Source organism: Panthera tigris, chromosome A1, assembly GCF_018350195.1.
Source record: "Panthera tigris isolate Pti1 chromosome A1, P.tigris_Pti1_mat1.1, whole genome shotgun sequence".
Lineage (NCBI taxonomy): Eukaryota > Metazoa > Chordata > Mammalia > Carnivora > Felidae > Panthera > Panthera tigris.
In genome coordinates this window covers 151,992,199-152,015,767 of record NC_056660.1, presented here as the reverse complement: position 1 = coordinate 152,015,767, position 23,569 = coordinate 151,992,199, and the positions used below count along the sequence as shown (strand labels likewise).

At 38.3% G+C, this 23,569-nt stretch overlaps 2 protein-coding genes across 7 annotated transcripts in view; one reads left to right on the top strand and one right to left on the bottom strand.

Annotated features, from left to right (window-relative positions):
- Window positions 1-7,299, bottom strand: part of POLR3G (RNA polymerase III subunit G) — a 43,511-nt gene extending 36,212 nt beyond the window's left edge. The window contains exon 1 of one of the 6 annotated variants that reach the window (XM_042989795.1): window positions 7,206-7,299. The gene's annotated coding sequence lies outside the window, so the exon portion shown is untranslated. Of the gene's footprint in view, window positions 1-4,328; window positions 4,422-5,289; window positions 5,447-5,633; window positions 5,751-5,868; window positions 5,891-7,205 lie in introns of those variants that run through there. The other 5 variants (XM_042989800.1, XM_042989806.1, XM_007079758.3 and 2 more) reach the window with 5 other exon arrangements.
- On the top strand, window positions 5,899-21,081 carry MBLAC2 (metallo-beta-lactamase domain containing 2). The gene is made up of 2 exons (XM_007079757.3): window positions 5,899-6,809; window positions 17,833-21,081. Exons 1-2 carry the CDS (start codon window positions 6,356-6,358, stop codon window positions 18,216-18,218), a joined length of 840 nt encoding a protein of 279 aa, XP_007079819.1. The 5' UTR covers window positions 5,899-6,355; the 3' UTR covers window positions 18,219-21,081.
- The last annotated feature ends 2,488 nt before the right edge of the window (window positions 21,082-23,569 follow it).

Genomic DNA, 23,569 nt, shown 5'->3' with positions numbered 1-23,569 from the left:
CATTCAACCAATATTGAGTATTCCAGGCACTATGGCAGGACCCATGAATAAAACCACGTCCCTGTACTAAGGGCAAGTATTTCAGTGGCTCAAAGAACACAAACATGTAAACAAATAAATGTGTAACATAATAGTATGTATTCTTGCTGTGGGTTGAATTGTGTCTCCCTCCTACCCACCCCGTACCTGTGAATGTATGACCTTCCTTATTTGGAAATAAAATCTTTCCTGCAGATGTAATCAAATTAAGATGAGGTCATAGTGAATCAGGGTGAGCCCTCTTCCAATGATGGGTGTCTTTCTAAGAGGGAAATGTGGACAGAGAGAAACACACACAGAGGGAAAACACCATGTGAAGATGGGAGGCAGAGACTGGGATGCTGCAGCTGCAAGTCAAGAATACCAAAGAGTGCCAGGAAGCACTGCAAGCTAGGAGAGGCCTGGAACAAATTCTCCCTCAGAGCCTCTGGAAAGAACGAACCCTGCCCACACCTTGATTTCACCTTGTTTTCAGACTTTGGGCCACCAGAACTGAGAGAGAATAAATATCGGCTATTTGAAGTCGCCCAATTAGTGGTAAAATGTTATAGCAGCCCTAGAAACTCATCAACACAGCTCTTGAAAAAAAATAAATGATGGCAAGGGGACAGAGAATAATAAAGGGGTATGTTAGCTTTTCACACAAGGAAGGTCTTTCTGTGGAGGATAAATCTGAGCACCATGCCGGAGAAGGCCTGTAAGCCACAAGATAAGGGGATAAGGTAGACACGGCTGCACAGAGAAGGAGGAACAAGTGCAGAGAAAGAAGCCAAATGCTGGGAGTGTGTGAGGAATGAGAAGGCCATGTCCCTGGCGAGGAGTAAGGAATAAGAAGAGGCAGGTCAGGGCCGGATTTTGCGGAGCCCTGTGTGAGTTGAGGTAAAGGGTTTGGCTTTTTACCTCACTTGTGATGGGAACTGGTTTCACAAAAATGTTGAAATGCAAAGGTCCCAATGGCTCCCAAGAGCAAAATCCACTGGCATTTTGTCCTCATTCATGTCTTGGACTTCCAAAGCACATGACTTGCTATGGCCTCCTCCCTTTTGAAATTCTCTCCTTCCTAGGCTTTATTAAAACTCTGGGTTTTTTTTTGTTGTTATTGGCTACTTCTCTTCTTAAACCTCCTAAATATGGATTTCCTTAAGGCTCAATCTTTGGTCTTCTGCTTTTTTTTTTTTGGTCTTCAGAAAACACACCCGCACGCAGGGTTTGATGACCTCTCCCATACTATTATCTCCAACACTGACCTTTGTCTTGAGTTTCAGCCCATGTTCCCACTATCAAAAGAATATTTGGAAAGCACTTTAAACTTAAAATACTGAGGTCATCTTCCCCCTACACCAACTGGCTTGCCTTTTAGGTATTATGTCCCTGCTTCTAACCACAGAATGTTATTTTCCCAGTCACCAACACTTGATGACTTGGAGTGCATCAATATTGATTCCTCACTCTGTTCTACCCCTCCTATCGAATCAATCACCTAATTCTTCCTTCAAAATGTCCCTTCATTTCCATTTCCTCTACCATAATCCAGTTTAACCTCTTTCTACATCACTTTTGAGTGACTGCAAGTTTTGTGGTATCCCTTGTTCTTCCTATTTGTTTTAATTTATTCTTCCACATTATTCATCCTAAGGCATAGTTCTGATCATGTCGGTCTTCTCATCTTCCCTCTTCGCTACAGGATTAAATCCAAACTTCCTACCCAAGTATTCAGGGCCCTTTTAAGATGCCCGCACTCCTGACTCCTTGTATCATCATGTCTTGTTTACCATTCTCTCCACTACAATCTACCCCATTTTCCTCCCTGCTTAACAGTAGCCCCTTTCACCTGAAGATCCAGTCTAAGTCCAGTCTCCTTGATACCTTTATAGAAGAATATTAGCTGTATCCTCTTACATATTCACCTTCCTTGACCTCTACTTTTGTTCAGGACTTTACCATCTCTAACACAGAACAAATAAATTCCCATTGCCAGCCTCCCACTTTCAACCCACTCTCCAGTCATCTCTCTAGAACATAAACCTTGATGTGTCACTCTCCTTACCTAACAAAATCCACAGCAGTTGCTTCACCCCACTTCGCTCTTGTAAAGATCCTCCAATAAAATAAGTGCATTTTAAAAAATTGAGGTGTTACATATTGCTACTCTTCAATTTTGGAAGAAATAGAGACAATGCACCTTTGGGGAAATGGGCCTTTTCCAAAGGCAAGGAGTTTCACTTATGTTTTATTTATTTCTTTGGCCGTATTAACAGAGATTTTATATCCCCACTGTCTAGCACAGTGCTCTCTATATAGCAACAGCTCCGCAATTAATGTTAAGCTCTCTTTCCTTCTCTTTCTTTTCCTTCCTCTCTTCTTTCCTTCCTTTCTTTCATATGGTGTCATGAGCAAAATCTACCCAAAGAAGTACAATTCAGTCAGCCTACTATTAACATTGTTGTTTTCTTTTAAACTTCCAGAACTATAAAGTTGGAGACCTGGAAGTACACTAGAAGCATCAGAATGTACAAACAAAACTCAGGCTTCATACCAGAACAACAAAATCAGAATCTTTGGAGACGGGATTCAGGCATTAGGACTTTTCAAAGCATTCCCAGAGTTTACAGCATATAGCGTAAATTAAGATCCACTGCTTTCTGGGGTGCCTGGGTGGCTCAGTATGTTAAGTAACTGACTTCAGATCAGGTCATGGTCTTGTGGTTCAAGTCATGTGTCAGGTTCTGTGCTAACAGCTCAGAACCTGGAGCCTGCTTCTGATTCTGAGACTCCTTCTCTTTTGCCCCTCACGCTCACACTCTCTCTGTCTCTCAAAAATAAATATGGTTAAAAAATTTTTTTAAAGAACCACTGCTTCCTATTAAACTTCACATTTTGTAAAAGAGGAAAGTGAAGCCCTGAGAGGTTAGTTGATTGCCTAAAGGCACACAGTTAATTTCTAACAAAGACAAAACTGGGTTAAAGCCTCAGGTACCTTTCCATTCTCCATTCATCCACATTACACTACCTGAAACACATTCCCAGGCTAGTTGAACACTTTTTTAATCCCACAGATACTTTTATTAATCTTTACAAGGAAGTGAATTAGCAATGGCAAAATTAACTGACTTTCAAAGTATAAAATCAGAAGCATCATCCTTCTATTTTGGATTCCTGAAATCCTGAAAATTCCTGTTCAGAACTGTTCTGAGCTGGTTTGATGGGTGTTGTTCAAACATCCAAGAGCTGAAATGCAAAGTCCATTCTGTTTGACTGTAGAGACAACACTACATCACAGGCTGAGGTAATATCTGAAGTTCCTCCTAGTGCTAACATTTTACGAGTTGTGATTTTGGCCTAAATGTGTTGTCTTCCACATCTCACACTGCCCCTTGTACATAGTGGCTACGTGAATGAATGTACAATCTGATGTAAGTAGGCATGGAAGCTGGGGGAGGCACGAAAAGACAGGTCACAGCATCTTTCCTGATAAATGACACCTCAATTGTCCCAGTCAGAACCTGATAGTCATGCTGTCCTCCTCTCCACCTTCCTTGATACCCTTATAGAAGAATATTGGCTGTATCCTCTTACATATTCACCTTCCTTGACCTCTGCTTTTGTTCAGGACTTTACCATCTCTAACACAGAACAAATAAATTCCCATTGCCAGCCTCCCACTTTCAACCCACTCTCCAGTCACCTCTCTAGAACATAAACCTTGATGTGTCACTCTCCTTACCTAACAAAGCTTTGAGTCTAACTCTCTGTCTCTTGCCCCCTACACACCACACTCTAGCCACTCTCTACTCTGCTACATCAGCTCTTGCATGTAGCATTCCTTCTGCCTGGAATGCCTTCCTCCCGCATCCAACTACGCAACGCCTGGCACCATTTAAGATGCTGTGCAAATGACACCTCTCTGTGACCATTTTCTCTACCCAACAAGGAGACAGATCTCTCCCTTGTCTGTTTCCCAAGTACTACAGTGCTTTTATTACCCTTTTAAAGATCATGTTGTGATTGCCAGTTCTTGTCTGTCTCTCCAGTAAGCCCTTCAATTAACTATTCATCAAGTATTTATTAAGCACCCTCTGTGTCAGACCATCTTCTGCACACTGGGAATATAGCAGTGAACAAAACAAAGTTTCTGCTCTTGTGGAGCTCATAGTCTAGCACAGGAAATGGAAAGAACCATGTCGAGAACTAAGAAAATATGGACATCCAAGGGAGTGTGATACAAGCAGATGGATCTGTAAATATGAAGGCCTCCTTGAAGACTTACATTTCCATGCTCTATCACTTACCAGAGCCTGGCAAAAGTCCAACAAATACTGGGTGAATTATTGCTGAGCTCATGGCCTAGTAAGGATATCTCTCCATTTCTCCTACAGCGGTTTCCCTCTGCCTATGGGAAAAATGTCTAAACTACAGAAAGCTCTGTACTTCCCAGCTGAGAGCATCCTGACAAACTGGTCTTTTAAGCCCTGCTCAAATGCTACTCTTCAATAATCCTTTTCATCTGTATCCTTATAGCACCTAGTTTTTACTTCCTCTGTCGTATATACACCATACTGTTTTATATTGCAAATAGGTGTGCATAAATATCATCTTCCCTCAAATTCTTGAGAACCCAAATCATGACTTATTTTTCTTTTCTTTTTTTTTTTTCCACTCAATACTATTCTCACAGATCATCTAGCTCAGGGACTTGCATGTAAGGACAGCCCCAAACAGTGGCTGAAGATTAGGAAAATATTCAGAAAAGCTACATCTCCACCAAAGGTTTTTAGGAGTGTAGGAGAGGACAGTACATCTCTCCTACGAAGGTTTATTAGTAGCTGCCACAATAAGGGTTTTCATAATTACTTTTTACAAAGCTAGCTCATGGGTTTCTTTATAATTAATCAAGTTCTCCAGGGAATTTTTGAAGCCTAACTTGATGTTTCAATAGCTGGGAGGTGCTAGGTGGATACAGGGATCTGGTGTTCATAGTGGGGGTGATTTATATGGCGGGCTGGGCCACACCCAGATATTATCCACGTTTTCTGTTCTCACAAGGTGCGACTGCCTCCACCTTTACTTAGTTGAGCCTTTTCTACCAACTTTCTTTGCTCTCTTTCAAGAGCTGACAAACTAACCCCCCCCCAAAAATGGAGGGTAGGGGAAGGAATACAGAATTTCATTTTTTATAAGAGCATTAAGACGTTATTAACAACCCTTCTCCCCACGATACAGGTTAAAGTGCCAAGAGTTAAGAAAACATACTGAATAGTCTGTCCATAGCAGCAAGTCTGCGGCAATGACTCGTGCCTGAACCAATCACATAGTCCCCAGATTTGAAAATCTACCATCAGTTACAGCATAAATCCTCTTCTAACTCACTGCAAACAGTCCAGGAAGTGGAGCCTCGTTAAGATCGGGAAAGGGCGGTTTTCAAAGATTTTGAAGGGATTAGAAGGGAAAGGTAAAGCTATCTCCCAACTACCCTCAATCCTGAAGCGCTTTATTCAATCTCCACCTCTGACTTCCCCCACCTTCTCCATGTGCCCCTTTAACTTCTCTCTACCCTCTCCATCGCCTCCCAACCCCTCAATTGCTCCCTCTGTTACCTGCTGTCTCGAGGCTTGGGTAAAACTGTGCACCCAAAGTGCCGGCCGGCAAGGAAGGGGTGCACACAGAAGGCGCGAGCGCTGGGATACCGGTTCCACCTCTAGAGAAACGCGCTCCGCCCTCCACGCGGGCTCAGAGCCTGGTTCCGATCCCCAACAGTTAGCCCCGCCCACTCTCTCTCTAGGCCCCGCCCCCCTGGGCAAGGAGCTTTTTAGCCCTTGGCAGGCGCCGTACTTCTCCATCCGGTTTGGCCTGACTCTTTCGGCGCTGGCTGGAAGTGCGCTTGCCGGAGCGCAGTGGGTGGGAGGACCTGGCACCTCCCCTGGCCTCTGCAGTCAGACCCCCGGGGTGAAGAGCGATTCCTTCTGGGTCTCCAGTCTGCTGCAGTGCCCCTGCGTTAACGCTCCTTTGTGCTGCAGTACTGAAGCCGAGATTACTCCAGCGCCTAGGCGCGGGCAAAGCAGCCGCCACTCTCTGCAGACCTGGCTGGAGGGTGCGTGCAGACTCTCCAGGCCGCGACTCGGCGCGTCCTTCCTCCTAGTTCTCCCCCACCTCACCCCCCAAACCCGCACCTCCCGAATCCCCCGCCCTCTCCGCGCTCTGCCCCTCCTCCCTTGCTGCGGGCTGACCGCTCCACACCGCCGCAGCGCCTCGCGTCTGGACAGCTTGCAGGAGGCACACACCCTTACACCCACTCGGCCAGACCGCACCCCTGCCCAGCATGTCCGCGCTGGAGTGGTACGCCCACAAGTCCCTGGGCGACGGCATCTTTTGGATTCAGGAACGCTTCTATGAGTCGGGCAACCGCGCCAACATCTGGCTGGTGCGTGGTTCCGAGCAGGATGTGGTGATCGATACGGGCCTGGGGCTGCGCAGCCTCCCGGAGTACCTGTACTCCTCCGGCCTCTTGCAGGATCACGGGGCCAAAGAGGACGCGGCGTGCCGGCCACTGCTGGCCGTGGCCACACACGTGCACTTCGACCACTCCGGCGGCCTCTACCAGTTCGACCGGGTGGCCGTGCATCACGCCGAGGCCGAGGCGCTGGCTCGCGGGGACAACTTTGAGACCGTGACCTGGCTGTCCGACAGTGAGGTGGTGCGGGCGCCCAGCCCGGGCTGGAGGGCCAGGCAGTTCCGAGTGCAGGCGGTGCAGCCCACTCTCATCCTGCAGGATGGTAATGGGCCCTCACGGGCGCGCGCTCTCTTTAAGGGAAGGGATTGGGAAAAACTGTTCGAGGGATGCATGTTGCAGACGTGCGTGGCTGTAAGCTGGTTTGTTTTGTCACATCGCAGAAACACCACTACTGTTTCTCCCTTCCCTGAGTAAACGCCTACTCGATCTGAGCCAAGGCCCTCGAAGCCTTCCTTACCACAGACCAGTTCTGGCACTGTGTGGCAAAGCCAAGTACTCAAATGAAAGCCGGCCCCACCCCCTAGTCAGATTCCTGTGTAAGGTATAGTAGTAACACTACAGAGGCTTGTGACTAGGGATTTTACATTCTTTTCCTGAACACTTGCCAGATTTCCAGGCGCTTTTATAGCGAAAAGACTTTTAAGGAATGAGTCCTCACCGAGTGCATGACAGGCTCTATGCTTTTGAGAACAGCTGACTTCATCCGCTCTCTGTCGGCGTCACCACTGGATATGAACAATTCCCACCTGTAGGTTTAGAAAGCCATTAGGGAGCAGTGGTTCTTATCTACTTGTGCATCCTTATCTTCCAGATAGATTTCTGTTCTTGATGTTGCCTCATTAGAGAAAAAGCTTGATAGTGAACATAAAAAGTAGAGAATGTGAGTCTTAACATTATGACAGATACATGGTCTGGTTTAAAGCAAGGCCTGAGAAAGATTAATGAGGTTATTTCCGGTGATGGTGAAGTATACCGACTAATGCATGGGTAGCCTTGGGCCTCTGGCTCTGTAAAAGAAAGGATGGGGATCAGAGAGAAACTAATGGAATAAAATACAACAGAGTAGGGTCCCAGCCCTCTCAACGCCAAGCAGGCACTTAAATAATTGAGTTAATTAGCCACAATACAATATTTGTATATTAAATTTCCTTTTTTCTTTTTAGAATATTTTTGTTGATTTCATTTTATCTTCACAACATATTTGAAGTGAGGTGGCTGACCCCTAATTAAATGGCTTGCCTAGAGTCCAGAGAGCAAGATAGTGACAAAAGCTAGGATTTGAACCAAGGCACAATAGATCAACGCATGCAGATCATAAATTCTATCCCATAAATATATTGTAATTATAAGTAGGATATGAAACCCCCTTCTCTCATTTTTATCTTGAAACCATTTTAATTGCCAATTTAATTTATTAAAACATTCCTCTAGGAGATAGAAAAATCCTGTTGCTGCAGTACAATAAGCTTACTTTATGAAGGACCATTATGACAAATGATTAAATATTTTACAAAAATCAGTTTATCTTCTAGATGAGATCTTGAGCACTTGAAATATAAAAAATAGAAAGCAAGATTCCATACCTCACATCCCACCCACAAAGCCTCTTCATTAAAATTTCAAATCTAAAGATTAAAAAAAAAGAGACTGATTTAGATGGGAGTCTTATATCATCTGACAATTTAAGATGAAAGAAAAGTACATTTACAGTGTTCTTTGTATTTCTTGATAAAAGTGATACTTTTTAGAGTTAGGATTTCCATGTAGTTGATGGGTATTAAGATTAAATTAATTGTGGCACTGAGACCAAAAAATGTTTAAATTAGTATTTAAAATACATTACAGTTGTCTGAATGAATAAATTACTTCTGATTTATTCACTTTTCCTTCTGTGCCAACAATAGGAAATCAATGGTGAAAGAACGATAAGAATTATTGTTTTATAGATGAAGAGTTCAAGCAGGCCTGAATTATCATGCCTGAGATCACATAGCCAGTTTGGAAAAGAGCTGAGACTAGAATCCAGGTTTCCTAAATCCCAGTTTATGATAGAATTATAGCATTTTGGAAATACAGGGGGCCTGCAAGCTATCTGTGTGGTGCTTTAAGCCTTTGAAGGTGTGAAAAAAAAAAAAAAGCTTAATATTTACCAAACACTTAAAGCTGAGAATATTGTGTTATATCAAAAGTTGTTTTTCATTAGAAGCAGAATGCCTCATCCTCTCAAGTAGTATCTAATTTTCTCTTTTCTCAGGAATATTAATTTCCTTTCTCTTCTGAATAATGTGGCCAGCTGACTTGCTGTTATCATAATCCAGATGGCTGGAAGGAGATATAAAATATTTATATGAAAAATTCATACATGGTTACACATATACATGATGAGCCCATATCTGAACAGCATACAGCTGTTGCTTTGGTTAGAACATAAGGAGCCTGAAGTCATTAGTTTATTACATTTCATTTAGTGAATTGATGATCACCTGTCATGAGGAAGCATAAATCTGTGCTGTATGACTAACCCAAAAACTAACTTGCAAAGGAGGGTCAGGGAGAGATCATCATTTATCATCTTTGATGGAAAAATAACTCCCCCTATGAATAGTGAAATAGTATCCTCCTATAAGAAGATAGATAAACCCTATAGTACCTTCTATAGTACTATTCTTAATATAGTACCATATGTCTTTTTATCTATTTTCCACAATAGTCAAATGATATGAAGTGGAGACATTTTGACCCCTTATATATGTTTAATTAATTTGCCCAGTCATCAAGATAATTACACAGTTATGACAGGCAGACTTAAGTCACTTGGGGAGGTTAAAAACAAAAAATAGACCCTAGAAAAGTAGCAGATTGAAAACTACTCCATCCGAAACCTAAGCCTGTAATAAAAGGACCTTGGTTTGTCTGTTTTAAGTATAAATCCATATTGAACTATTTTGAATGCTGATGTAAATGTAATGACTGAGTCAGCAGTTTTATCTTCTGCCAGCAATGGGAAATCAAGAGCCAATCCAGTTTGCACTGTAGGAGCTTTAAAAGGCTCGGGAATTAGCAGTAGATGGTATCTTAGTGGGGGCAAAGGAAAGATAAATAGTAAAATAAGTAGAATTGGTTGAAAGCCATTTAAGAAGCTGTGAAAACTCTGGAATGTCCATGCACTTAGTTTGTTCTCTGGGGAGAATAAAGCAGAGGAGTGTTGATTAAGGGATGCCAAGTACTACTGAGCTCAGCATTCAGTATGGAAAATAGGAGGAGTGTGTGTGTGTGTGTGTGCGCGCGCGCGCGCGTGCTCGTGCGTGCAGGCGTATAAGGAAGAAAGAGTGAGAGAATGTATGTGTGTATGTGTATGTATGTTCCTTGTTAGTTTCAAGAAGGATGAGAGCCAGGTCTTTACCCCGCCAAGTAGCAAACTGGAAGAATCTTACCTGGTTAATGTGACCAGCCCTAGAGGAAAAACTAAGATGCTGATCCCTAAGCAATCTTTGGCGTCGTCTGTCTACAGCACAGCCTTGATCATTAAGCCCAATGCATGTGCTTCAAGCAGCCTTTTCACCCCCCCCCCCACCATTCTCAAATAGGCAACCAAGCATTATGAAAAATCCTAGAAAATGGTCTAACATGAGATCAAATACTAAAACAAATAGCATAAAGCAACTTGAGAGGGGAAGACAATCATTAATAGCATCAGGGGATAACAGAAGCTACTGCATTCAACGTATTCAAGAGACATTAGGATGCTTTAAAAATAAGCAACAGAACAGTATGCACATGCACACACACACAGACACACACACACACACACACACACACACACACGAGTTCTTGAAATTTAAAATGATAGAAGTTTCTTAGTAGAAGAACTGAAGATAAAGTTGAAAAACTTAAAAAAAAAGGAGAAGAAAGGTAAAATGAAAACGAGAAGAGAACCAGTAGAGGACCCATTTGGAAAATTCAACACTGGAATAATAGAAGCACAGATAGAGTAGAGAAAATGGAAGAAAAGAAAGGATAATAGCGATAATTCAAGAAAATATCCCACAATTAAGAGATGTAAAATTTCAGATTAAAAGAGCCCACAGAGTTCCTAGCATGATGAATGAAAACACATCCAACCCAAGGCACATTATTGTAAAATTTCAGAATACTGGAAGCAAGTTTCCAGAAATTAAAATGTCATCTATACAGATCATAATGGCTTTAGAGCTAGAAAAGAAGAGCTATGCCTTATTTGAATAAAATTTATTTCCAACTCAGAATTTTACATCCATTTCACTAACAATCAGGTTATCAAAAAAGATTGCTGTTACTTGCTGTTACTTAGAAAGTTACCAAGATATAATTTTATCCTATTTACTCCCTTCAAAATAAGGAAGTAAAGCAAGAGGAAGATATGGAATACAGGAAACAGGAGATCAAATACAAGAAAAAGTTGAAAGGAAACATCAGGATGATGGCAAAAATGACGTTCTGACAATGATACTATGCCAGGCATAAAGAGCTCCACACTGGAGCAGTTAAATCGTTACTCTTTTGGACAAGAAATATATGCAAGAGTGGTGTTGGTAAGTGGAGAGTGAGGGGTAAAGAGAGCTAAAGATTCTTATATTTTATAGTGGAAGTCAACAAAATCTAAAATTTAAAAACCAAGAAATGGTAATATGTGAATGAAATCAGTATAGTATATCTAATTAGTAAATCAAGAAATGAAATATAAAAAAATTTTAGAGATAAATATATGTAGTAGAGGCAGCTACCGGAAGAAATAGCTAAAATTGTTAAAAAGTGGTTGATTCTTGGTAGCAGGATTGGAGCTAGAGTCAGAATGGGGCAAATAACTTTTTCTTACATTTTAAGCCCTTCTGAAATATTTTGAGATGTGTACATATGTTTCTTTGATTAAAAAATGAAATAAAAATATGGGGTTACCAAGATGGGAAAGGGTATTTGGGAAGCCAAGAAAGGTCTAGTATGGTTGGAATCTAATGACAACTGGGTCAGGGTGAGGGCTTGGAAGCATAGGGTGTGTGTGTGTGTATTATATGCTTTTCTATGTGGTATTTATTTATATATGGATATATGTCATAGGCAATTTTGAGTCTTGTAGGAGAGGTCTTATTGAAATTCTACAAGTGAGCATTATAAGCATAGGGGAGGCATTTACAAAGCTATAAGGTATTGGAAGAATCTAATGCTCACCCATTATGGCCTTATCAACTGCTTACAGTTGGTATCCATTTTGATAGGTGGGCACTCACAACTTATCTGTTGCTAAATACTTTGAATACCACCTGGATATAACCAAAGATCAATAAGACTCTATCCCTGCATTGGTAATTATCCACAGCTTCTCCTTTTTTTTTTTTTTTTTTTTTTTTTTAGGATTCAACTTCCTTCACTTCCTTCCTTCCTCCTTTCCTTTCTATACACTTATGAAAAAATGGGTCGACAAAAGCTCTATTATTAAACCAACCTGGCTATAATTTCTTTACCTTACCTGCCAGTCATACGGTAAATGACAGTAGTTTGTGATTCTCAGAGGCACTTTAATTCTGGAACAATTATATTGTAAAGGAGTCTGGCCCGTTAAGACTGGAATGCAGAGAAAGCTGGGAGTGTCTGATTCCATCTTAACATTCTTACTGGGATTCACGACAAGACTAGGACAATCCCTGCTCCCACTCTTGGCCTCACTGATCTGTTTTGTATTACTATATATATTTTTTCTTAAGTTTCTACAAATGCAATCATATATGGTCTTTGTGTCTGTCTTTTTCATTTGGAATGGTGTTTTGGAGATTCGTCCATGTTGTATCTCTTATTCATTCCTTTCTATTGCTGAGAAATAATCCATTTATGGTTACTTTCCCTGTCTTGAGTGACTGACAGAAACCATCTTTGAGCCTGGACTTTTCTTTGTGGGGAGATTTAAATTATTAATCAATTTCTTTGCTTGATAGGTCTACATAGATTTTCTTTTTCTTCTTCAATCACTTTTGATAATTTGTCCCTTTCTAAGAATTTGTTTATTTCAACTAAGTTGTCAAATTTGTTGTTCATAATATTCCCTTATCCTCCTTTTCATTTCCTTAGGGTCTATAGTGATATTCCTTCTTTCATTCCTGATTTTTGCAATTTATGTTTTCTCTAATTTTTTTGTCTAGCCAGTGGAGTTTATCATTTTTGTTGCTCTTTTCAATGAGCCACCTATTAGTTTCTTTTATTTTTTTCTATTGATATTTGTTTCTTATTTCATTTATTTCTGCTCTGGCCTTTATTTATTCCTTAACATTTTGTATTTGATTTGCTTCTTTTCCTAACTTCTTAAGATAGAAACTTTGATTTTAAACAGTTAATCCTTTACAAATAAGCATTTAAAGCAATAATTTTTTTTCTAAGTATTGTGTTACCAGCAGCCGATTAGGTGTGATATATTTTGTTTTTATTTTCATTCAGTTCAAGATATTTTTTAATATAATTTATTGTCAAATTAGCTAATATACAGAGTGTAAAGTGTGCTGTTGGTTTTTGGGTTAGATTCCCATGCTTCATTGCTTACATACAACACCCAGTGCTCATCCCAACAAGTGCCCTCCTTAATGCCCATCACCCATTTTCCCCTCTCCCCCACCGTCCCATCCACCCTTAGTTTGTTCTCTGTATTTAAGAGTCTCTTATGGGTTGCCTCCCTTCCTCTCTGTTTATAACTATTTTTTTTCCCTTTCCTTTCCCCCATGGTCTTCTGTTAAGTTTCTCAAGATCCACATATGAGTGAAAACATGTGATATCTGTCCTTCTCTGCCTGACTTATTTCACTTAGCATTATACTCTCCAGTTCCAGCCATGTTGCTACAAAGGGCCAGATTTCATTCTTCCTCATTGCCAAGTAGTATTCCATTATACATATAAACCACATCTTCTTTATCCATTCATCAGTTGATGGACGTTTAGGCTTTTTATATAATTTGGCTATTGTTGAAAGTGCTGCTATAAACATTAGGGTACATGTGCCCCTTATGAATCAGCACTTCTCTATCCCTTGGATAAATTCCTAGTAGTGCTATTGCTGGGTTGTAGGGTAATTCTACTTTTAGCTTTTTGAGGAACCTCCACACTGTTTTTCAGAGCAGCTGTACCAGTTTGCATTCCCACCAACAGTGCAAGAAGGTTCCTGTTTCTCCACATCCTCGCCAGCATCTGTAGTTTCCTGAGTTGTTCATTTTAGCCACTCTGACCAATGTGAGGTGGTATCTCAGTGTGGTTTTGATTGGTATTTCCCTGATCATGAATAATGTTGAGCATAATTTCATGTGCCTGTTGGCCATCTGGATGTCTTCTTTGGATAAGTGTCTATTCGTGTCTTCTGCCCATTTCGTCACTGGATTCTTTGTTTTTCTGGTGTGGAGTTTGGTAAGTTATAGATTTGGGATACTACCCTTGATTTGGTATGTCACTTGCAAATATCTTTTCCCATTCCATCGGTTGCTTTTTAGTTTTGTTGATTGTTTCCTTTGCAGTACAGAAGCTTTTTATCTTGATGAGGTCCCAATAGTTCATTTTTGGTTTTAATTCCCTTGCCTTTGGAGATGTGTTGAGCAAGAAATTGCTGTGGCTGAGGTCAAAGAAGTTTTTGCATGCTTTCTCCTCGAGGGTTTTGATGGTTTCCTGCCTCACATTTAGGTCTTTCATCCATTTTGAGCTTATTTTTGTATATGGGCAAGAAAGTGGTCTAGTTTTATTCTTCTGCATATTGCTGTCCAGTTCTCCCAGCACCATTTGCTAAAGAGACTTTCTTTTTTCCATTGGATACTCTTTCCTACTTTGTCAAAGATTAATTGAGCATACATTTGTGGGTCCAATTCTGGAATGTCTATTCTATTCCATTGGTCTCTGTGTCTGTTTTTGTGCCAATACCATACTGTTGATGATTACAGCTTTGTAGTAGAGGCTAACGTCTGGGATTGTGAGGTGTCCCACTTTGGTTTTCTTCTTCAATATTACCTTGGCTATTCGGGGTCTTTTGTGGTTCCATACAAATTTTAGTGTTTTTTCTAGCTTTGAGAAGAATGCCAGTGCAATTTTGATTGAGATTGCATTGAATGTGTAGATTGCTTTGGGTGGTATTGACATTTTAACAATATTTATTCTTCCAATCCATGAGCATGGAATGTCTTTCAGTTTCTTTGTATCTTTTTCAATTTCCTTCATAAGTTTTCTATAATTTTCAGCATCCAGATCTTTTTTACCTCTTTGGTTAGGTTTATTCCTAGGTATTTTATGGTTCTTGCTGCAATTGTAAATGGGATCAGTTTCTTTATTTCTCTTTCTGTTGCTTCATTATTGGTGTATAAAAATGCAACAGATTTCTGTGCATTGATTTTGTACCCTGAGACTTTGCTGAATTCATGTATCAGTTCTAGCAATCTTTTGGTGGAGTCTTTCTGGTTTTCCATGTATCATGTCGTCTGTGAAAAATGAAAGTTTGGTTTCTTCTTTGCCAATTTTGATGCCTTTGATTTCCTTTTGTTGTTGGATTGCTGATGCTAGCACTTCCAACACTATTTAAACAACAGTGGTGAGAGTGGACATCCCTGTCGTGTTCCTGATCTCAGGGGGAAAGCTCTCAGTTTTTCCCTGTTAAGGATGATATTAGCTGTGGGCTTTTCATATATGGCTTTTACGATGTTTAAGTGTATTCCTTCTATCACAACTTTCTTGACAGTTTTTATTAAGAAAGGATACTGTGTTTTGTCAAATGATTTTTTTGCATCTGTTGACAGGATCATATGGTTCAAATCCTTTCTTTTATTAATGTGATGTATCACATTGATTGATTTGCGAATATTGAACCAGCCCTGCAGCCCAGGAATGAATCCCACTTGATCATGGTGAATAATTCTTTTTTATATGCTGTTGAATTCGATTTGCTAGTATCTTGTTGAGGATTTTTGCATCCATGTTCATCAGGGATATTGACCTGTAATTCTTTTTTGTGGGGTCTCTGTCTGGTTTGGGAATCAAGGTAGTGCTGGCTTCATAGAATGAGTCTGGAAATTTTCCTTCCATTTCTATTTTTTGGAACAGCTTGAGAAGGATAGGTATTAACTCTGCTTTAAATGTCTGGTACAATTCCCCAGGGAAGCCATCTGGCCCAAGACTCTTCTTTGTTGGGAGATTTTTGATAACTGATTCCATTTCTTCACTAGTTATGGGTCTGTTCAAATTTTCTATTCTTTCCTGCTTGAGTTTTGGTAGTGCGTGGGTGTCTAGGAATTTGTCCATTTCTTCCAGGTTGTCCAGTTTGTTGGCATATAATTTTTCATAGTATTCTCTGATAATTAGTTCAAGAGATTTTCTAATCTCCTGTGATTTCATCTTTGATCCCTAAGTTAGGTAGAAGTGTGATGCTTACTTTGTGTATATTTGGATATTTCCCATATTTATTTTTGTTATTAATTTCTAATTTAATTATGTTATAGTCAAAGAACATATTTTTATGATTTTATTCCTTTCATATTTACTGAGACTTGCTTTATGGCTGTGTAGCCTGGTGAATATTCCATGTGCAATTAAAACGAATGTGTACTTTACTGTTTTAAGATAAAGTGTTGTATAAATGTCACTTAGGTTAAGTTGTTTGATAGTGTTGTTCAGGTCTTCTGTATTCTTACTGATTTTCTATCTACTTGTATGACAGATTATTCAGAGAGGAATATTTTAATCTCTAAGCATAATCAGTTAATTGTTTATTCTTAATTCTGTCAGTTTTTACTGAAACTTTTTTCATGAATCTTTAGTGTCTGTTTTAGGTACATGTATAATTTTTTAGTATGTTGACTTAATGTATATCCTAATATACCTCTTTTCTCTACTAATAGTCCTTATTTTGTCTAATATTAATATAGCCACTCTAGTTCTCTTACTAATATTTATATTGCATAACTTTTTCAACCTCTGTTTGTCTTATATCTTATAGTTCCTCTCTTGTAGACTGCATATGTATCCTGCTTTTTAAATCTAGTTTGACAATGTCTGCCTTATCCCATTCATATTCAATGTAATTATTGATATAGTTGAATTTAGGTCTGCCATTCTGTTATTTGTTTTCTATGCCTCATTTCTTTTTTTTGTTAAAAAAAAATTTTTTTTTAGCGTTTATTTTTTTTGAGACAGAGACAGACAAAGCATGAACGGGGGAGGGTCAGAGAGAGGGAGACACAGAATCTGAAACAGGCTCCTGGCTCTGAGCTGTTAGCACAGAGCCTGACGCGGGGCTCGAACTCACGGACCGCGAGATCATGACCTGGGCCGAAGTCGGCCGCTTAACCGACTGAGCCACCCAGGCGCCCCTGTCTCATTTCTTATTTAGCTCTCTTTTCCACTTTCATTGTCTTTTAGGTTTCACAAATTCCTATTATTACACTGTTTTTATTCCCCATTAACTTTTTAACTCTATGTCTTTGATTTTTTCTGTGTATATGTGTTTGAACTAAACATAACAATATGTAAACCAGTGATTTACTTAAGTTAGTAAAACCAGTGATTTAAAACCAGTGAAACAGTAATTTTGCATTTATACCTCAATTTCCTCTCACTATCAAATAACTGGGAAGAGTGTGAGATTTTACCTGATTTGCAAATTAGCCTGCCAGGGTTTAATAGATTCTGGCAGGAGACTAAAGATAATTTATTACTCATAGCAACAACAATAGCCAGAGCATGATCATTTGTACTGATTCTTCAAGGCTTAATTTTCACAGGGTGACAAAAGAAGGGGCAAAATATAGAGTAGCATTCATGAATCGTGTCATCAGGATACTGGTACCAAGGATGTACTAAAAAATAAAAGTGTTGTGGTCAAATAAGTTTGAGAAATGGTATAACCCTATCTCCCTTGTGTATATCTACAATGTACATTAGTATATTAAAAAGTTCTCAGAAGCCTTGCAGAAAAAAAGCTACTTAACTTTCTTTGAAGAAATGTTTCCAAATTATTTGACTACAGAATCTTTTCTTTTATGTATCATAACAACCTGAAAAAATAGTGTTCCACATAATTCACTTTGACAAACACTGGTTAAGCAAACAATAGAAATGAAATATATGCAAATTATTTTTAAATCACCATTAAGAAATACTGTATTTTTGAAATAAAAGTAAAATAAGTGTTATCCTTCCCGACCTTTTTGAAAACATTTAATGTTCTTTTCTTTTATTCTTTAAGTGATTGAAGTCAAGTATACAACATGTTTATCTGTAAATTCTGTTTCCATTTGTAGGGGATGTGATCAACCTTGGTGACAGACAGCTCACTGTTATGCACATGCCTGGTCACTCCAGGGGCAGTATTTGCTTACATGACAAAGACCGAAAGATTCTCTTCAGTGGAGACGTCGTGTATGATGGATCACTGATTGACTGGCTTCCATACAGCAGGATAAGTGACTATGTTGGAACCTGTGAACGTCTGATAGAATTAGTGGACAGAGGTCTGGTAGAGAAGGTGCTTCCTGGGCATTTCAATACCTTTGGTGCTGAAAGGCTTTTTCGATTGGCTTCTAACTATATTTCAAAAGCTGGCATATGTCACAAAGTTTCTACTTTTGCCATGCGATCTCTTGCAAGTTTAGCCTTACGTGTAACAAATTCTAGGACCTCACCCTAGTATCTACACTGATAACCTATTTTGATTAATTCTGTAAATTCAATTCATTTTGTGCTGTTTAAAATGAGTAATAGTGAGCATTTCAAGAAATGCTTTATTAGAGAAAAAAAAAAAGGTTGAGAATGAGTAAGCCCAAAAAGGAAGCTCTTCATTAAAAATTTTTCTTTCTTTCAAATAAGAAATCATTTAAATAAGCTTATAATTTGCCAAGCTGTCATCTTGTAATAATTGTCATCTTGTAATATCCAGAAACAACATAGAAATATATGGGGAAGTAAGGAGGCATAGTAACAGAAAGAACTATCATCCTTACTTCCCATTTCTCTTATTTTATTTCCTAGATGACCTAGAAAAAGAGGCATAAAGTTTTATGTTTATACTCCAAACTTGATATTTTAATATATTATTTAAAGATAAAGGTTCTTGAGTTTAAAATACATTAGAACTCAATACAAACATATAAATTAATATTTAGAATGACAGCTAAAACAATCCATTGGTATAGCACAGAATTTTTATGCTTCATTTATTTATTCTTAATGTAATTATAGCGTATTATATGCTGTGTAATTTTACTTACAAAGAGTACAATGAATTTTGTTTTGTTGCAAAGCTTTAAATATAAATTGCAGAGTGCTTCAGTCAAAAGCTACCACACAGTGTTGTTTGTCATTATGTGCGTGTAATATTTTCAATCATAAAAATGAAATTCAAATGTCTGTAATATAATTACAAATTGTCAGATTTCTCAAAAGGACACTGTCAGGGAAATTTGAAAATATACACATTGAAAATAATTTTTTATTATATCCTATTTTAATATTAACAGCTATTATAAACAAAATTTTTCTTGTTAAATAGCAGCTTCAGTATATGTGTCATATTTTATAATATCACAACAACTATAGAGATCTACGACATTCTGATATGAATCATTCTTTTACTTATCATAACATGCATATGTACCATGGAAGGCTTTTCAGATTAACTGCAAAATGTGCATTAGATATTGACTTAGAGTGAATTGCCTTTTTTATCCTGATTCACAACACCTATTCCTGTTCAGTATTCTTTGTCTTGAATGAAAAGAACTCTACATTTATAAAGTTATAGGAAAGGTTAGCCCACTATTTTAGTGAAATGTTTTGGTTTGGTGCTCTTTATAATTTATTAAAAAGCCTTTTGGAATATTTCATAAAGGTTTTTTAAGCAGTTTTGTCACTGCCTTTTTATTATTGACATGTCCAAAACCAAACTGAGATAGCTTTGGAAATCAGATTGTTTAGTATTAAGAAAGTTTAGCAACTTTGATATCTGAAAAATTATAAAATTTTTCCACCCTTAACCCACCCAGGTTTTTTAGTCTTTTTTTAATTCAACACCCACACACATATCCCACATTCATACACACAGTCACATACATACATGCACAGTATTGTGCTAAACACTGTGGAAGCTTAAAAAGTCAAAGAGATGGAATCTTAGCTAGAAGGCAAACAAAACATGAATAATAATATATGTAGGTTGAAGCTAATACAAATTACACATGAGTATCAGGGACAAACATGGAGGGGTGTGGAGTTTGGTTAGGAAGAGATTCCTGGAAGAGGGGTTTTTCAGTCATATTTGGAAAGATGATTTGTTAGGTCGTCAGGGTAGGGGACAAAAAGATCCAAGAACGGGGATGGAAGCATTGCTATCCTAAGTAGGCTATTCCTTGTGACAATTTAAATTTAATTTTCAGGAATCTTAGATCCTCCAAATACCAAGTATTTAGCATGAGACAGGTGGGTTTGTGATGGTGTATATGAGTCATCTTCAGTGACAGACAAGCTGTCCTGCCACATGCCATCAAAGGAATCTACTCATATAAGGCTGTAGGTTTCAGTTGATATGCAGCATGAAGAGTATAGATTTGGTTCAGGGCAACTACAATCACTTAATGAGCCTTAAATATAGCCATTATTTTTATATCAGTAGCACAAAAGAAAACCAAAAGTCCTTAACCATTGACCATTTTATCATACCTTAGGACTTAAAAAAAAAATCAGGGTATAGTAGGCACTAAGTTTTACTGAGAAATATTTGAACCTGATGAAGGCTTTCTTTATTTCTTAAAAGTACAATTTTTCAAAACATGTTAGTTTTATTTTTAAATCTCCAACTTTTTTTTGTTTTTCAAATTATACAAACACATAAGACTGTGATATTTTGCTTTTGCTTCAGTGTGAATAAATTGGGGAAAGGATCTGTCATCCATTTAGTGCTCATGCTATGCATTTTAAAATATGCATTATTCAGTTTAATCCTGGCCCCAGTGCCAAGAAGTAATTGACCAGCCAAACACAACAAAACTTTGGACAAAGCTGGTAATTGAACACAGGTCTGTCTTCCTCCCAAACTGTGCTCTTTCTCTTATATCTGCACAATAACATAAAATTGGCAAAGTGTATTTTTACTTTCCCAGATGCCACATGTGCCAAGAGTAAATCAAGTGATGTTAAGCCTAATAATAGCATATTTTAAAAGAAGCTTTAAAAAATATATTTTCACCCTGACAGTGACCCGCATTGTAACTTATGATTTTTGGAAATAATAGTATGTAAGTATAATTCAGAGTTGTCAAATGTAAGACATTTAGAAATAATTTTTATTTGTATTGTTAATAACTGAATCTTTGGAAACTCATTTTCCTTATTTGGTGTTTCCTTTTAACTAAGAAGTCTAAAACAAACAAAAATCTTGTGTTATTCTGATATAGTTGAGTAAATGATTATGTGTAGTTGTTCTTATATGAATAGTAATATGATTGTGACATGTACACATTGTCTTCTTATAATTTTAAGATAAGTGTAAGTAAAAATTTGTGTGATAAATATTAAAGTGGACATTTTATTTCAATCTCTAGTTGGTATTTTTTTCTAACAGCAAATTCCTATTTAATTTCTTATAAATATTCCCTATGTGAAGTACAGTTTTGAAAATGTGTAATAAATAAGACATCAAATCCATGGACAAGAATGGAGAATCCAGAAAATGCCCATATAAATTTTTGCTAGTTATAAATATTGCATTTTAAATCAATGGATAAAAGATGAGTTATTTGGTATATATTCTAATTGTTGATGTGAGAAAAAAGGTCCCTGACAATATAAAAATAAATTCCAAATGGATTAAAGACCTAAATTTGAAAAATGGAAACACATGTGTATTGAAATTTTAAATCATGTTTAAGACATTAGGATAGGGAAGATCTTTATATAGGAAAAAAAAAAAGCAAAATCATCAGAATTTAAAATGTCCTAGAATTCAGATGCCATAAAGTTAAAATGATAAATTAGAAGAAAATATTCACAAATTGTGTAACAGCAAAATTTTTTTAAACAACCAAAAAGAATGCCTACAAATCAATAAGAAAAAGGTAAACTGCTGTAAGGGTGGGAACACCTTTATTCTCCCGTCTTAGGTCCTGTGGCTGGGCCCAAGGATTACATTTACAAAAGACAAAAGAAGCATATAAATTTTATTTGTTATTAAAAATTTTATGTGGATGAAGAGGCTTTTATGTATAAGAAATGAAAACCCAAAGAAGTGGATTGACATGAGACTTTACATATCATTGTAACAAAGAACAATAAATTGTGGAGACTGACCAGGCAGGAGAAGAGTGTTTGGACTAAGGTTAGTAAACTGTGGGAAAATGACTAGGAAATATATGAGGAAAACTAATGAAAGACCAGGGTTATTCTAGCTGGTTTGTTCATATAGATTAATCTTGGTGTCAACTCTCTGTTTCCAGTGATAAAAATGTTCCAGTCTTCCTGATATAAGGAGGACACTTTTCTCATGGGAAATTTTACGCCCTGTTTTAGGTAGAAAGGGAACCCTTACCATATTTGTTTTTTCTCACTTGCCTCAGGTCAATCAGTATGCCAAAGTGGTATATTTTGAGGTGTCATGTTCTAATCTCCTTTACTACCTATTACAAAAATGGGTAAATTATATGAGCAGGTTATTCACAGAAGATGAAACACAAAGGCCATTAAACATTCAGAATTATGCTGAACCTCAGTAGTAATCCGGGAAATGCAAGTTTAAATAATAAGATAGTTTACTCTAAAACTGGAAAATTTGAGAATATGAAGTATTAGTATAAGGGTAAGTGGATATTTTCATGCTGTGCTGCTAAAAGTGTAGAGTGCTTCCAGCCATTTATGGGGTGGGAGGGTGCAGTTTTGGGCTGTGATTTGGCGCATTCTGATTTTGGGTTAAGAATGATAGAATGAGCATGTAGCTTTACCTCTGCTCCTTTCTGAAATTCAGTGAAATGACGGGAAAATCATTTTTTAATGGCACAAACTTACAAGACCAAAAATGGTAAAGGAGACAACAGCATCATTCTGTCCCTGAAAGGCTGATAGATGAATGAAAACTAATTTGGTAAACCGAAGAAAGCCGCAAACAGGAATGAGGAAAGCCAAGAAACAATCATCACAACACAACCCTCCCCCCCCCCGCCCCCCCAACCACCACCAACTGCCCCACAAAAGGCTTAGAAATTGATAGCACCAGGTACCTCTAGGAGTCGTGGTAAAGGTCTTTTTTATTTAAATCCCTCCCTAACTACACTACTAAGTAATTCCACCCCCCCAACTCAAGGATGATTGGAAGTTATTTTAGATTTAGCATGAAGTTAAGTAATCTTTAGCTTTAGTGCCTAGTACTTGCATAGGCCCCTTCCAAGGCCTGAGAGGGGCCTAAGAAATGTGTTCAGATGATCATTTTTTGGCTTTAATTTGTAAAACTAAATTATTTTTTATTCTTTCTCTCAAAGCCCCCAAAGTGCATGCTTCAGGTCCCACAAGAGTATAATCTGCTCCTGTCTATAGGATTGTTATGCAGAGACAGTAAAGCAGAATCTCTATTCAGAGGATACTGGACCTTGGGTCCTATTTTGAAAAGAAAGGGATTTAGGAACGGGTTTTCTTTTTTCTGTTTTTGTTATCTTTTTTTTTTTAATGTTTATTTAGTTTTGAGAGAGAGAGGCAAAGTGTGAGCACAGGAGGAGCAGAGAGAGAGGGAGACACAGAATCCAAAGCAGGCTCCAGACTCTGAGCTAGCACAAAGTCCGACACAGGGCTCAAACTTGTGAACCATGAGATCATGACCTGAGCTGAAGTCAGAGGCTTAATGGACTGAGCCACCCAGGCACCCCTTGCACCCCTTAGCAAAGGTTTACGTACAGTGAAAGTTTGTATACTTAAAGTTCACACTTGCAGAGTCCTCCAACCTAGTTCAAAGAATGTTGGCAGTTATGACAAATCTATCCTCCAGGCAAGATCCTTTTCTTA